At 38.0% G+C, this 17,704-nt stretch overlaps 1 protein-coding gene across 3 annotated transcripts in view; it reads right to left on the bottom strand.

The window, feature by feature from the left end:
- Positions 1 to 17,586, bottom strand: part of LOC149028966 (TMV resistance protein N-like) — a 30,148-nt gene extending 12,562 nt beyond the window's left edge. For all 3 annotated transcript variants that reach the window (XR_016170703.1, XR_016170705.1, XM_089139740.1), the window contains exon 1: positions 16,799 to 17,586. Coding sequence is in view for 1 of the 3 variants with exons in the window: in XM_089139740.1 (XP_088995866.1) it covers positions 16,799 to 17,295 (497 nt within the window). In the remaining 2 variants the exon portion in view is untranslated. The remainder of the gene's footprint in view (positions 1 to 16,798) is intronic.
- Between the last annotated feature and the right edge of the window lie 118 nt (positions 17,587 to 17,704).

Genomic DNA, 17,704 nt, shown 5'->3' with positions numbered 1-17,704 from the left:
AATCTCCTATGCTGTAGAAATCCAACGCATAATTGCTTCCAGCGAAGCGATTTTGACCATGGGAAGTGTGGAAAATCTTAGAATCATATCATAATATTTTATTAGTATCTTTAATCTAAGTAGATCAGATTGTAATATTCTATTATAGGTATTTTTCTTATTAATCTTCTATTCTAGGTAGATTTCTCATTGATTGTAATCTTCTATTCTAGGTAGATTTCTCATTTATTGTAATCTTCTATTCTAGGTAGATTTCTCATTTATTCTAATCTTCTAGGTAGGATATTTTTTCCTATTCTGTAGATAGTAGCTGTATAGGATATCTTCCTATTCTGTAGATGGCAGCTGTATAGCTTTTTTCCTATGTCATAAATAGCAGCTGTGTATATATTGATTGTAAAGTTCTGAATAATATACTGAAGAATAAAACATTTCAATTCGTATTTCGTTAGGAAGTACTACAGTCCTATTGACAGGGTTAGAGAACTCAGATAGTGGATCCCCCCCACCCCTCAAAGATTGTGGAAGATGAAATGGAAGAAAAAATGGAAGAGTAGGAAAAAAGGGAGAGAAAAATGGAACAACACGATGGAAGGAAAGGAGCATAGTTTAGTCATTTTAAAGGATTTTACTTGGTGGAAAATTTTGGCAAAATCATGGATTGGGGACTGGGGTGAACATGAACCCACAAGTCAAGGAGTGGAATTTGACTAAACAGTCGCGCTCGCAATGGAGTGAGACTTCCAAGCTGAGCTACAGTATTGATCTACCTAGGAACTTAAGGAAACTCGCAATTTATAAAATATGCTTCATATGTCTAATATTTATGATTATGGACTCCATGTCCTGGGGTATTGGGCTTCCAGGCTTGGTTTGAAACAGAAGAATTGCTTCGTTCCAATCCAATCCAATTCCACCCTCAAATTTTCAATCCAAGAATTGCAGAATTAATTGAGATAGCCTCGCCATTAAGGATATAATTGAATGACTCTGGTTCAGAGGCAGCAATGATAGCTTTGCTTCTAAGATCCTGAATAATAAGGCCCAAACCCATTTTGCCCTTCTTTGTATCAACTAAATTGTCACAGTTTGCTTTTTATCAGCCCATATTTGGCGGAACCCATTGGTTTAAATTTGATGTGCTCGATTCTGGTATTGGGACAAGGGCTTGTCCTGTAGAAGTAGGCTGACTTTTCATGGACTCCATAATGTGCCAGTACTCCTGATGGGCTTCCTTTGCTTTCCTTGCCACTTGAACTGGGCTCCATCCATTTTGACCAAAAAAGAACTAGGCTTCATTATTGCTTTCTGAATATACTAGCAATCCAAATAAACTAGCATGTGAAGAAGCACAAGTTGTTAAACTCCTGGCCTCTTGTTCCTACCATGTCGTTTATCTTTTGTCAAGCCAATCTTCAATTCTGGCTAAGTGGATGATGGGGGAATGTGGTTTACATTGCTAGAAAACCACCCTAGTTAGGCGAAGTTGCATCCAAACAGTACATGGCTTCCACTGATTCACAGCCTCTGTGACAGGCATGGACTCAGAGGCACCTTCCTCTTCATTAATCCCTTTCCTATATGTAAAATGTTTGCACAGGCCCTCCAAACAAATTTGATTTTTGGACTGGTATGTGTTCTCCAAATTTTGGATTTCAATTCTCCTCTAGCTCAGAGTTGTTAAAGTAATGCTTGCTTGGCCTTCTTCTCTCTATTTGGCATTTGTAATGGCCTGACAAGTCGATTAGACTATGAATTCCCAGTGTGCGAAGCCCCCCATTCTTGTCTATCTACTTGTGGGAATAGGCTTAGGTGCATCTCCCTAATTGACAAAGCATCTGTTGGGTGGAAGAAATGCAGCAACTCTTCCTCTTTCCATGTTCTGTTCATTTCATCAATTAGATCTGAGACATATCTAGCTCATACCCATTTGGGTATTGGATATTGGACTTTATAACCTGGTAAGGTGGGTATCCTTCTAGTTTGTTCTCCTTTTCCTATTCTCCATATGATGTTGGCCTCAAGAATTTCTTTCCTTCAACAATACTAGACTATGCCAAAGAAGGTTGTTGCCCTATTGTTGCTTCTAAAAAGGAATTATTGGGGAAGTAAATGGCTTTCATAAGTTTTTCCATAATACATCCCTTTCTTCCCAAAGCCGATATGCCACCTTAGTTAGTAATGCTAGGTTCCGTCTAGCTAGTCCTTAAACCCCAAACCTATGCTGTCTTTTGACATACATAGTTTGTCTCATGAGATCCAATGTATCTTGGATTCCCCCCCACCTGTTTCACCCCAATAATATTTTGCTGAAATTTTCTCATCCCTCCATGAATAGTTTCAGGTATTTTGAAATTTGCACCTACAAATTGGGCAAGGGCTAAGGCCACTGATTCCAGAAGTATTTCTTTCCCTATGTGTGACAGCAATTTGACTTTCCAACTCTCCAGCTTTGCTAAAACCCTGTCCTTCAAATATGAAAATGTATCGGCCTTTGAAATCCCTATCTCTGGCGGTAACCCAAGGTATTTGGTGAGGTCTTTCTTGCAAGAGACTTTCAAAATTCTGGAACACCAACGCTTGGATTTGGTTTGTATATTGGGGCTAGACACCATGCTAGACTTGTTGAAGTTAATAACCTGGCCACTGCTTCTGCAATATGGGTCTAGCACCTCCTCTAGGTTGTAAGTTGCTGTCAACTTTAATTCTGAAAACGATAACATGTAATCAACAAATAACAACTTAACAGGAAATATGGCGTGCTCTACCATTTACACTGATGCCCTTGATTCGGGATAGGTGCTTCTTCAAGATTGAACTCAGACCCTGTGAATATAAAATGAAAAGGGCCTGACAGGGGATCCCCCTGTAGAATTCCTCTGGATGGTTGGATAGCATGGGTAATAGTTCCATTGAAACAGAGAATATTATCAGGGGCAAATGGGTTTTTTTGAATCCAACATAAAGAAGATGGTACCATATGCAGATACAAAGTTCACTTAGTTGCTAAAGGTTTCCCTCAAGAAGGCGGCCTCAATTATAATGACACATTCAGTCCTGTCTTTAAACCCACCACCATTCGACTAGTACTATCCATAGCCACTTCTAATTCTTGGCTCATTCGACAGTCGGATACTCAAAATACCTTTCTACATGGCTTTCTCAATGAAACGGTTTATATGACAGCCCCCAGGGTTTTTTTATCCTCTCCAACCAAATCATGTCTTTAAATTGCAAAGATCTCTCTATGGGCTTTAACAAGTGTTGCAGGCCTTGTTTGAATGGCTTAGTCCTTTTTACTTGAACAAGGTTTCCAGAGTTCCAAGATTGACACATCTTTATTCATCTTCAATGGTGAACAAGGCATTGTTTATATTCTGATCTATGTGAATGATATCATCCTAACATGAAGTGGGGAACATCTTCCATCACAGCTTCTACTATGACTTGGTTCTATATTTTCTGTGGAAGATTTTGGTCCTCTGCATGATTTTCTTTGAATGTCTGTTACTATTTGATGGGAGACTACACTTGAACAAGAGGTAATACATCATTGATTTCTAACCAAGGCCAACATGGCCGAATGCAAACTAGTGTCTTCTCATCTCTCTACTTCAGCCCAGTTACACAAATTTAAAGGTGAACTTACGTCTGAGCCCACTCACTATCAAAGCATTATTGGGTCCCTACAATATGCTCCTCTCACAAGGCCAGACATTCAATTCCCAATGAATAATGAGTGTCAGTCAGTTCATGCATTGGCCAATATAGGACCATCAGAACTTAGTCAAATGAATTCTTCGATATTTGAGAGGCACCTTCTCTAATGCAATCACATTCCACGCCCATTTGAAAATGCTTCTCTCTGCCTTCTCCGATGTGGACTAGGTTGGATGCCATGGTGATCCTGAATTAATTGGCGGGTACACTATTTTTTTGGGCCAAAATATGATCTCCTGGAGTTCTAAAAAGCAGGTCATCGTGGTCCGATCCAGTATTGAATTTGAATACTGCACCTTGTTTATGCTGCTGCCAAACTCTTGGTTACAATCTCTTCCACAAGAGCTCCAGGTCTTTTTGCCAACCGCCCCAATTCTATAGTACAACAATGTGGGGGCAACCTATTTAACAATAAATTTGGAATTTCGCACCAGAACGAAACATGTTGAAATTGATTGCTACTTTAACAGGGATAAAGTTGCCAAAGGGGATCTCGAAGTATGCTATCCACTATTGGCAACCTCAAGGTCTCTCCACCTCCCTCGAGTTTGAAGGAGTGTGTAAGAGATTCAAATCATGAAGACCAAAAGAAGGAAAGCAAACAAATCAAAGAGCTGTTATTGCACTCAATTTCAATTCAAATTGAAGCCCAATGACTGGAGGGGGTGGGGGGAACCCATCAAAGAGATGTTATTGCACTCAATTCCAATTCAAATTACTTCCTTGTGAGGCAATGAAGCAATTCGAATTACTTCCTTATGAGACAAGGTCACAATTTAAAACATTTCTTTGTAAGGCAAACACACAATTTGAATTGTTTCCTTGCAAAGTAAATCCTCAATAAATTAAATCACCTCCTATAAAAAGCATGATTGTGTGGGTGCAAAAATACTGTGAAGAATATATCATTCATCTTGTGGATGTAGGTGTGCTAAGCGCAACCGAACCATGTACTAACTGGAATCATCTCTCTCTTGGTGAAACCAAAATTCTTAGCACAATACTCTTCTGTGCATATAAAGAGGCTGCTGCCATCTTACCAGTACTTGATCACCTTGACCTAAAGAGGGGTGACAGGTATACATGCGCTCCTTGCATAAAGGAATGCATCACGTAATCATTTAGGGCCCAAAACATAAAAGTGTTGACATGCTAACTGTAATCGTATGACCAACATAAATTCCTTCCAAGTTCAAGACAGGTCCAACTAGATGTTATTTTGGGTCTACTCCACTCTTGTGAGGCCGTCAAACATGGATTATTATAGGACTTAATCACCATGGCATCTAAGCTTACAAATCTGCCTTGCAGTTAATGGTGAAAATTTGACCTTGACTTCAACCCCCTTCCCCCCCCCCCCCAAAAAAAAAAAAAAAAAAGTTGGCCTTTACAGTTCGAACTCACCTTAACCCATCTTTAGTCTGAACTGAGTTTGGGTTGCTTTTTTCAACCCCAAGGATGGGTTAGGGTTGAGGCTTTTGCCCTACTTTAACCTTGACCTAATAAATGATTTATATTGAGGCAGTTAATGCATCTTGAACTTTTATCTTCAATATTTTGGTTAGGTTTTAAAAATTGTGCATGAACCATAGATGTTCAAAATTATTTTGAATATGATTAGTACATGTAATTCCTCTTATAAGGAGGTATTTAGAACATATATTGGTCTATTGATTTCAGTTATTTGGGTTGGTGAACATTTGGATTTTACCTTTTATTTTAGGAAAAGTTTCAGGGACACCCTAGAAAAAATAGCAAAAAGCACAAATACCCCAAGAATATATCAAACTGGCAAAGACACCCCAAAATGTCTCTTAAATTTGCACAATGGTACATTCTGTTAGCAAATTCCATTAAGTTATGATTAGATAATCTCCTAATTCCTAAATTGCCCTTTATGTCTTGAGTTTATTGTGTAGTGGTTACTAAATTTTAGGAGTAAATTATTGAGAAGAAAACGTTAAAATGATATTTTGGGTAATTAAGGTCAAAATTATTATTAAGAGGGAACGAAAAGCATTAAAACACGTAGTAAGTAAATATTTTCAAGCTAAGGGAACGATGTTGCCGTGAGGAGGGAAGGACGTTGTTGGGGAGTGGGTGGAAGAACTCAATCAGATTCACCGGAGCAACAAGAAGATGAAATGGCGGGCTGGTGATGGGAACCGCAGGAATCCCCACCAACCAGAACCTATGTTGCATTGTTGGCTGGCTTTCAAACTGCAGGAGACAGAGATGAAACTATGGAGGAAACTGGACGGATCGATCAGAATGGATTTCTAGTTGGTGCAATCTGAATGGGACTTGGAGGCCAACGAAGGCAAAGAGGAAGGTTTAGGTGACGAGAGATTCTGCCCAACTATCAAGCTTTCAAAGGCAAAGAAAGAAAGAATGTGAAAACATTGGAGACAGTCATTGATAATTAAGCTTGAAGGAAAGACAGTAAGTTTCAAAACCCTTTCTGGTAGACTGAATACCTTGTGGAAGCCTTGTGGAGCCCTAGATCTTATTGATATTGGCAATGCATTCTATATTGCAAAATTTGGGTAGCAAGAGGACTACCTAAAGGTCCTTACTGATGCAGAATTGAAGACATATTTAAGAAAGAAGAAGCCCATTAGGTCAGGCCCATCAAAGGTCTAAAGCTATCACCTGAATCAGCCCATGGCTTTCATGGGCTAAGACTGTTTTAGTGGGTTAAAGTTAGCCCACATATGTTATACTTCATAGTCTAGACCTAAGCCCAAGTCTAGTTTTTGAAAAGTCAATAAAAGGGGCTGTGCTTTGAAAATAAAAGGACTTATTGTCAAAGGAGTTTTTCTTTGTCAAGAGTTAGGTAGTAGTTGAGTTATTATTAGGTAGGTGGTGATAGCTAGTGGTTAGATGTTACCATAATGTTTATGTCTCTTTAGAATGCTATATAAAGAGACTTATGTAAGAGGGGAAGACACAACTCATCTATTGAAATCAAATTGCTTTGTTAGCATTCCTTTCTATGGAGACTCCTTGTGTTTGATCAAGGTAGGCTGGTGTTCGATCCAATCGACCCACCTTGCAGTGTGAAGCCCGGGTGTTATATTATTATTTTCAATTCCCTCATATTGTCCTTTCAATTTCTTCATCATAGTTCTACCCCTGTTTTGAAGATCTATTTAGCCCGTTTTGTTATGTTATTATCCTTATAAAACCAATCTAGTTTCAGCCCTCTTTCACATCTAACTTTTGTTTCATCTTAAGTCTATCAAATCTGAACATTATTCCCTGTGAAAGGTCCTATTTGGCTACTGTTTTGATCAATCAAATACAGTACTACATTACTTACCAATGGACCTTGGATTATATCTGATCATTATCTATCGGTCCGAAGATGGGAGCCTAATTTCATCCCGAAAGAAGAAGTATTGAAACGATTAATTGTTTGGGTTTGATTTCTAGGTGTTTCAATAGAATATTTTGACCATCTATTCCTATGTAGGCTGGGGAATAGGGTGGAAAAAATTATCAAAATTGATACAACAACAACGCAGGCCTTAAGAGGTAAAGATGCTAGGAGATGTGTAGAAGTGGACCTTACTAAACCTCTACTCTCTAAGTTAACGGTCGAGTTCATCAAAGCTTATATGAGTCATTACATCTTTTATGCTACACATGTGGTAAATTTGGGCATTCCCAAGAATAATGCACAGCTATACCTCCTACAGAAATTGAGCTACATGCAATTATTCCTTCGAGAGGAGAAGCTATGAACTTGAAGAGAAAGGAAAAGGAGATTGAAGAACATCCCCTTGATGCCACATATGGCCCATGGATGCATGCCCAAAAAACTAGATACAAGAAAGATAACAAGAAAACTACCGAAGGAATGGCCAAAGAAGGAAACGAAGATCAGAGAAGGCAAAACCAGAATAGGGAACAACTGGGAAACAGAACTATCGTACAAGTTCCAGGCTCTAGGTTCGCAGCGCTCATGTCGAAGGAAACTAATGAGGTGCCGATAGAGTCTCAATAGGATTCAAATCCTACAATGGTTCCAGAAACTGGTCAAGTTAGACAAATTCAACAAAGTTTCAATAGGAAAAGAACTCCAACATTGATAAACAGGATGAAATTCCGACACAATTATCAATTAACAATATCGGTCCATGTCTAAAAGCAACAAATCCAATAACTGATGCTTGCAGAAGTTACACGTTGCCAGTAGAGATTCAACGAGCACACGCCACGATAGGTAAAGTGAAAAATAATGTAGGGGTTGAATGCATGCAGAATTTTATGGGCAATAATGGAAGAAAGAAAAAATCAATATCAAAACCGCATATTGGGAAATATTACTACTATTAGTATAGAGAACCAGATGGACGTCGATCAATTGGCATTGAGAACAGAGGTGGGTAAACCATCAGATATCAACCCTGCAAATGGGGCACATGTGGAAAAACTAATCACAAATGAATAATCGATCCATCCCCTTGAGGACAATGAGTTTATGCAAGAGAATGTCCAACCTTCGATCTATTAATTATGAAGATTTTAGTGTGGAATTGTAGAGGGGCAGAAAGTAAAGCATTTACTTCAACGCTCAAATTTTACAGACAAGAATACAATCCTAATGGAATTATTATTTTGGAGACCTGTATAAATGGTAAAAGACGAGGATGTGATTAAAAAGCTTTGTGGAGAAGGTAACTTTAGAAGTGACGTTGTGGGCATGTTTGAGGGAATTTGACTCGTATCACTGATTCAGACTTATGATCAATATTTGTTTATGGAAGTTCAAGATCGAATGGGTAATTTTATATGGAATATGGTAGCAATGTATGCAAATCCATCGGATACATTGAGGCAGAAAGGTTGGGATGATCTCCATACAATTATAAGCATCTCAAACCAGCCTTGCTTGGTTATAGGAGACTTAAATGATGATCTAAACTCATCCGAAGTAAAAGGGGGAGCGTCGGTATCGAAAAGAAAATGCAAAAAGTTCAAGGAAAATTTAAATCACTACAACTTGATAGGTCTGGATCGTTTAGACCTACATTTACCTAGAGGGGGCCAAAATGGAGGGGCTTGAAACACACTTACAGAAAATTAGATTGGAGTTTAAGTACGGACTCCTAGAGGTTATTATTTTCTAACGTTGTGGTCAAAGTTCTCCCTAGAATAAAATCTAATCACCACCCTCTTTTGGTCGACTTCTATCCTTCCAAGAGGAACCCCGCAGAAGACCTTTCCGTATGCAAATCATGTGGCTTACTCATGAGTGATTTGACAATATTGTTAAAGAAGGCTAGCAAAGAACTATTAATCTTCCTGCAACTCTGTCCCACATGCAAGAAAAATTACAAGACTGGAATAGAAATACTTTTGGAAGATTAGAGAATGAAAAAAATAAGTCGAATGCTAAACTAGGAGGGATTCAAAAAAAAACTAGATGATGGCCCTCTAAATCCCTTTCTAATTGATCTTGAAAAAAAATTTGAGGTTGTATTTGGAAAAAGTTCTAAGTATATAAGGGCCTGTTTGGTTACATGAGTCTGGAGATTTAAAATATTTAGAGATTTCAAATCTGTAGATTTCAAATCTATGGAGTTATAATTTATAAAATTAGATGTTTGGTTGTGAAATGAAATCTGTGAATTCATCGTAAAAAATTATTTGATCGACATGATTTTTGTAAGAATGTGCAAATGTATAGCTTTTTTGAAATCTTTGGATTTCACCCCTTACCCATAAATCTACAGATTCACGTTTTAGTGTAAAAAGGTGAATCTCTAGATTTCATGAATCTAGAGATTTTTACAACCAAACGGGTATAATTCTCAGATTCATGAATCTAGAGATTTGAAATCTCTGGATTCATGTAACCAAACAGGCCCTAAGAGATTCTCTAGTCCCAAAAATCTCAAAAAAACTGGTTTTTTAAAGGAGATAGAAACGCAAGATTTTTTCATACCTCTACCATAACAAGGAATAGAGTGAATGCTTTAATAGATGATAGAGGTGAGCGGATCCAAGAAGAGACCAATCTCAAAGTGCATATAATAAACTATTATAAGAATTTATTAAATGGGAAACATCATGAGCCGAGTCCCATTAATTTGAATCATGGATTTCCTGCTCTAGCATGATTTCCTGCTCTAGACCAGAATTGGCTATCAATTTTAAACTTTGATGTGTCAAAAGAAGAAACCTTCAAAGTTGTGAAACAAATGGGACCGTGGAAAGCTCCTAGACGAGATGGTATTCAAATAGCATTTTACCAAACAACATGGACAACCATTGGAGAATTTGTACATCAGATTGTACGGGAAGCCTTTGCAGATGATATGGATATAAGGTAAACGAAACTATGTTGGCTCTAATACCCAAAGTTAACAATCTTGAGAGAATCGCCCAATTTCGGTCCATCTCTCTGCAATGTGAGTTTTAAAATTATTACTAAAGTGATCACTAACAGACTTAAGGATTCTATGCCTAGTCTTATTGCCCCTAATCAAGCCAGCTTTGTTCCTGGACGTCACATCTAGGATAACACTATTGTAGTGCAGGAAATCTTTTATGATATGAATAAAAGGACAGAAGAATCCAATATATGGCTATAAAAATTGATCTAGAAAAACATATAACAAAATCTAGTAGAATTTTATTGCTAACTCACTTTCTCTAGCAAGAATTCCTAAAAGTTTGATTAATGTCATTATGAACTATGTCACAACTTCTAAGCTCATGTTCTTTGGAATAGTGAATTGACAGAGTATTTCCAGCCCTCTAGAGGAATTTGACAACGGGACCCCTCTCTCCCTACCTGTTTGTTCTATGCATAGAAAGATTGACTCATATTATTCAAGATGTTGTTGCAGAAGGAAAAACCAGTTAAGATCAGAAAGGGAGGAACTAGGATCTCCCACCTAATGTTTGCAAACGACGTCGTCTTGTTTTCCAAAGCTTCTAAAGATCAAATTTCAACAGTCCTTTAGTGTTTGAATAAATTATGCAATGCTTTAAAAAGCAAGGTTAGTGTGGCGAAAACACAAATATACTTCTCAAAAAATGTGGATAGACAAAAAGCTAGGGAAATAATATATGTCAGTGGATTTTCTACAACTGACGATATAAGTTGCTATTTGAGAGTCCCTATTTGGAATGGAAGAACCAAGAAAGCCAACTACAATTATATTGTCAACAAAGTGAAGGAGAGGCTATCTTCCTGGAAAGCAAATTCTTTATCTCTTGTGTGTCGACTTGTATTAGCTAAATCAGTAATCAAAACAATCTCGTACTACACGATGCAATCAAATCCTATCCAAAAAGGAATTCTGCAGGAGGTGGAAAAGGCCACTAGAGCATTTGTTTGGGGAGATACTAAACACCAAAAAAGAACTCATCTAGTTAATTGGGGAAGTTTGTACAATGCCAAGGGAAATGGAAGTTTAAACTTCAAAAATTTAGCTATTATAAACAAGGCTTCATCATGAAGCTAACATGAGGGATTCTCCATCAAGATACTATGTGGGCAACAATTTTAAGGGAGAAATATGGCTTTACAAAGAGGAGCAACCCATTAAACAGTTCATTGACCGACTCTCCACTCTGGAAAGCAATAACAAAAGAAGTTGTAACCGTCAAGAAACATTGTGAAGCGGTAGGTAGGAACGGTAAGTCTATTCTTTTCTGGAGGGACAATTGGACAAGAACTAAGCATGCTCTTGTAGATATGGCTTAAAACCTATTCATGTTGATTGGTTAGAAGAGAATATACAGTCTTATGTACAAACTAGTGAGAGGTTGTGGAATGACAAATTTACTAATTTTTTGCCTTGATAATATCTGTCAACAAATTAAAGCATGCGATCCCCCTTTAGAAGATAATGGTAGTGGCAGGTTTATATGGAAGCATTCTCTAGATGGGCGATTCACTGTTCGCATAGCTTATGAAGCTATTTCAAATAAACTAATAATGTCAGCTCCTAATTCGTACACAGCAGCCTTCTAGGACGGCGTGTGGAAACTAAAACTACCGAGTAGATTGTGTTTGTTTGCCTAGTTTACAAGCAAAGATCGCCTCTTAACGAATGCTTGCAAAAAAAATTTGAAACTCCAGGATGAAAATTGATGGAATTTTTGTAATGTTGGGGTGGAAGAAAATATGCATGTCTTCCAACAATGTGGTTTTGCTACGGGTATATGGAATCAGCTAGTCCACCCGACTCGTCCAAATTCATTTTATACTTGTGATCGAACCTCTTGGTATGAACTTAACATTTGTGGAGAAGCTTCTAAATGGTTTTCAGGATGGCTAGAGAAATTCATCTGTGCGATTTATTTTGTGTGGAACTGGAGGAAAAAAGATGTGCATAATATCAATTATGTCCGACCTAGAAATGGGAAGTTAATAATTGAGGATTACTTCACCACAGTAAAGGAAGCTTAGGAATCCTGCAATGCGAAAGTGCAGAAACCACCAAGTATTACAAAGAAGCGTAATTGGCCTAAACCACCAAAGGGTTGGTTTAAATGCAATACTGACACCTCCATTATCAAACAAAGTCAAATTGCTCAAGTGAGAGGAGTTATTAGAGACCATAATGGAGCTTTCCAAGGCGGATTCACAAAAAAATGTGCGACGTAAGGAAGTTCTAGAAGCTGAACTTTTGGTATTGAAGGAAGTATTGGACATTTCACTCAATATGGGGGCATGGCCTATTGAAATGGAATCCAACTCCCGCAGGCTATCCTGCTTCTTCATCCTTACTCGAAGATCCAAGGAAAGTTTGGGAACATTATTAATGACATCCGTCAAAAATTCATATCAAATGAACAAGTCCGTTTCACCCACGGGAAGGAAACCAAGTAGCCGATTGGTGTTCAAGGATGTTCTGTGATGAAATGGAAATCCTGAAAATCCTACAAAAGCCAACTCCAAAATTAGAAGAACTTCTTCAAGTGGATATGTTGGCTAGGCCAAATTAGTTGTTTCTTGGGATAATTACTGTTGCCTCCCAGTAGTTTGATTTTATTACTAATAAAACCCTGTTCTTTATGAAATTACTGTTGCCCCCCCTTCCTTAAAATGGTGTTAAGTAGCCATTAAGTTTGAATACGTAATGTCTAATTTGCCCTTCATTAAACTTAAGAAATCAAAAGACGATGCTACCCCATTTATAAAAACCAAATTAAATGTCAATTTTACCCTAAACTTCATTTATTTTGAATTAATGAAATGGGCAAAACCAAATCCGATTTGGTTTCCCACCTTCACTAAACTTCATTTATTTTGAATTAATGAAATGGGCAAAACCAAATCCGATTTGGTTTCCCACCTTCACTAAACTTCATTTATTTTGAATTAAAGAAATGGGCAAATTCCAAATCCAATTTGGTTTCCCGCCTTCACTAAACTTCATTTATTTTGAATTAAAGAAATGGGCAAAATCCAAACCCGATTTGGTTTCCCACCTTCACTAAACTTCATTTATTTTGAATTCATTTATTTTGAATTAAATAAATGAACAAAATCCAAATCCAATTTCATTTCCCACCTTCACTTAACTTCATTTATTTTGAGAATATTTTAGGTGATATTCAGTTTCCAATTTGAGTTGAATTTGAATTTCCTTCTCCTTCAGTTTCTATTTGAGTTTTATTCAATCATTCTTTCTTTATTTGGTGGTTTTTTTTTTTTTTTTGAGAATAAAACTGATTATAGTTACTCTTTTCTCCACAATTAATTAAGGGTACTATTGTAACTTGACAAAAGGGTAAATAAGTAAAGAGATAAGTATAAGGGTATTTTGGGGTTTTTGAGAAAATATAAAGATGCCACATCATCAGTAAGCTAAGAGAACTTAACGGTAGGGGGGCAATAGTAATTGTAGACAAAGTTAAAGGTTGGATTAGTAATACAGTAGTAATAAAATCAAAGTACAGGGGGCTATAGTAATTATCCCTTTTTTCTTTCTATTGTTTTTTGTTGGGTCTTGCGTTACCGCGTTCTTTCTACCCAAAAAGAAAGTAAATATTTTCAAAATTAAACCTTTAAGGAAAAACCTTTTCAAACAACCTTATAAAGTAAGTCTTCTTCAAATATAGTAGATCAAGGAAATTTTCTTAAAGTATAGTCAAGGCATTAAGGTCAAGGTCAATACTGTAAAGTCACAAGATATTAAAGGCAATTTAGGAATAATCAAATTATCTAACCATGATTTAACAGAATTTGCTAATAGGGTGTACAAATTTAAGAGACATTTTGGGGTGTCTTTGTCAATTTGATATATTATTGTGGTGTTTGTGCTTTTCACTATTCATTTTGGGGTGTCCCTAAAATTTTCTTTTTATTTTAAGGTTTCAAAAACCCTGAAATTCTAAAATGTTGCATTTTCATTAATTTTTTCTAATGCAAGATTAATCAAGGTCAATAGGGTTAATCAAGGCCAACCTAGCCCAGTCCAACCCGATTAGGGTCTTTCAAGGTGGCTTGGGCTGGGCTGAACTCAGCAGGGTAGAGCCTGGGTTGGGACATTTTAACCATGAATTAGGGTCGAGTTAGGGCGGGTCTAAGTTTAGCTAAAGGGTCTTAAGGTTTGGCTTGGATTTGATAAAACCTGGCACAACCCAGCCCTATTTCACCCTATGAATCACATACGTTGCATTATATCCATCTTTCATAATGACAAGGGGCTATGAGATTTTTGGATCTTGTTTCAGTAGTGCATTTGACATCGTGGTGTTTATGGTGCCCACCGTTGGATGAACACCACTTGGGTAGCGTGCATCCAAGGGTGGGCAACATAGGCACCACTAGGGGTGTCAACGGTGCAGTTTGGGGCGGTTTTGGACTGGGCCTAATGGTTTCGGGCTAAAAAACACCTAGCCCAAACACGGCCCATTAGCAAAATAACGGTTTCGGGCCGGCTTCAGTTTGGTGCGGTTTGGCTTCGGGCTAACTAACGATTTGAGCTAAAGGTTTAGATTCGGGTTCAACAACGGTTTATGGTGTGTAAGAAAAAGAACAAGAAAAAACAATTGAGCATCCTACAACAAAAGTGAAAATTATATGGAAAGCAAAGTTGCTATTGGTCAATTTCCATTAAAAAAAAAAAACCACCCATTCTATAGAAATCAAGAACCTAGATATTAAGTAGTAAAATGACTATTTGATCTTTGAATTCATGCTTATTTTTTTTAATTGTCTATACCAACTACCTAATGGTAATACAATGATTCAAATACTATTTAATGTAAAATTACAAAACGGGTTATAACGGGTTATGGTTCGGTTTCGGGTTGGTGCGGGCTCCATAACCCTCAGCCCAATTAAGGCCCATAAAGGTTCAGTTCGGGCCGGCTTGGGCTATAACGGGCCGGTGCAGTTCAGTTTTAACGGTTTGGGCTATAAATTGACAACCCTAGGCACCACCAAGTCAAATGCACTACCAAAGCAAGATCCGAGATTTTAGAGTTCTTGGTTTTCTTCCACATTCATTCTACCTTCTAATCATAACTCATAAGCCTTCAACTAGTAATAAACCCGTTCTTTTAGTAGTTGGACTACGATTGAGAGGAAGTTAGCAACAATAATTCTGCTCATTGAGTAGGGAGGCAATAGTTTCTTAATAAAACCACAACTTCTTTCCCTAATTTCTCTCATTTTTTTTCTTTTTTTTTTTTTTTTTTGGAAAAAGGAGATTTTTTATATATTGGGGGATGAGGGTATTAATAACATACAATCAAAGCAGAATCGAACCACCTCTCCACTCTCCGTCAAGAGGTGTTGGTTTTACCAACCGACCAACCAGCGACAGTAACTGTTTGTGTTCTTTCAATTTTAAAGATATTTGTGCACGTAACACGACCCTTGATTAACGGAGGAGTCTTCCAACAGCACCAACCATGGGAAAAAAGTCCTCTGCTGTGCACATCTCTCTGCTGTGCACAGCAATGGGGCACCACAAATCGACACATGGCTTATTCCTATTAAACGGAGCAGATTAGAAGGAGGATTTTAAGTGAAACTGACCCACCTTCTGACCCATTTTAACAGAAAAAAATTAACCCGTTTTGTGACCCGGTTCTAGATATGGATGCCGAGTTTTCTTTCCGTTTTAGTTGGAATGTTTTCCTTCCCTCTCCTCCGTCTCTCGCCCCATGAGCAGCTGCAAAGTTGCAGGTAGAAGAGGAGGCGTAGGGGAGAAAGCTCTTAGACGGCTCTGTTCGTGGTTTGGAGAAAAATAGGAGATTGATTGTTCTCAGGAAGGAGGATTAACATTTTGGGTTAATGGTCTGAGTCAATATTCTCCCATGAAAACAGGTTTCTTCTTGGGAAAGTGGTTGGGTTCTTCAACTATGGAGACTCTGTACCTTAGCTTTTCCTAATGCCACGGTGAGAAGACTGTAAATAAGTTGAGTCGCTGCTAATATAAAGATGAAAATATGTAGCTGGTTTAACCCTTCCTGTGAAACCAGAGAAACCATTCCTTGCAAATCATTTAACATAATCCATCATTACTATTATAAACTGCTCTGTTTCGCAGGTTTAATTTGATTTTAGATGATTAAGAAAACAGTTAATAATAAATTGCAGACATACTTTACTGGCACATTTATCAGAACTGGAACTGCTACTAGTTTCATATTTACGGCATGGAAGCATGGTGTCTGCAGCTTTAATGGGTATACAGATTTTAGGAATGGCTCTCTGTGTTGTTGTTGCCAATATAAGTGAAATGAAACCTACTAGCATCAGTTCTGCACCACCACTACCACCCACAAACAGAGCCGTCAAAGAGCTTTCTCCGCTACGCCTCCTCTTCTACCTGCAACTCTGCAGCTGCTCATGGGGCGAGAGAGACGGAGGAGAGGGAAGTTCGCGGGAAAACATTCCAACTAAAACGGAAAGAAATCTCATCTAAAGGCGGGTCTTAAAATGGATCAGAAGGTGGGTCAATTTCCTCCTTCTAATCTGCTCTGTTTAATAGGAATAAGCCATGTGTCGATTTGTGGTGAGGATTTTTTTTCCCTAACCACGACCAAGAAGAGAAAAAGTTAAATGAAAATAAGAAAAATGTCAAAGAGTACTAACCCATCAGCAGTCTTGGACGCTTCCCATCCTTTCAGTTCACCGACCTCTCTCAGAGCCATCTTCCATCCCTCAACAGTTTGGTAGTCGAATTCCTTGTTGTGCTTCCGAAAAGTCCTTCTATAGCTAGTAGACGCGTTTCGAATTGCGGACGGATCTACATGATAAAATAGAGGCAGCACAATTTGGCCCCTCTGTTTCATACACTGAATGATCTCGGCAAGCTCATGGAGGCACCATTTACTAGAAACATAGCTTTGTGATATGACGGGTATAGCGATTTTGGATTGTTGGATTGCAGAAAAGAGCCCCGGACCAATCTTTTGCCCTAGTTCCAGTTTTTCATTGTCTCTGAATGTGTGGATTCCACGATCCATGAGGGAGTTGTAGAGATGGTCTGTGAAGGTTCTGCGAGTGTCTTCACCTCTAAAGCTCAAGAACACCTCGTATTCCCACCCAGACTCTAAAGAACATGAATTCCATTTTCCTTTCTTTTCCATTGCAGTAGCACAAACAGTTTGCACATTTGGTTGCTCGATGGTTGGAGCTGAGAAAAAGAAAAATATATAGCTTCGAATGCATGTGCGTCAACGCGTTTAGTTTCGCTGGTGGTGGCCCCATGTGAACGAAAAGAACAAACAAATGGAGAAAACGAAGATCCCACGCAACTTCCTTCTTGCTGCTCTCGATAATGCCATCATTGTTTCTCCAAATTTTGTTTATGATTCTCGGTCTCCACATGCACCGGTCAAATGATCGGTGTTGTGGCAAGAACTTGACTTAGATTATTGCTTCGGTTTCTCCAATTTTTTTAGGATAATTATTATTATCCCTCTCTACTATAATGTTAAGAGACTATCACATTTATGTTATAAATAATATCCAAAGAGATGATGCTTTTAATTAAAG

Source organism: Hakea prostrata, chromosome 1 (assembly GCF_041222555.1).
Source record: "Hakea prostrata isolate BN-2017 chromosome 1, UWA_Hpros_2, whole genome shotgun sequence".
NCBI lineage: Eukaryota > Viridiplantae > Streptophyta > Magnoliopsida > Proteales > Proteaceae > Hakea > Hakea prostrata.
Note: the sequence above shows the minus strand (reverse complement) of the source record. Positions and strands in the feature narration are given on the sequence as shown.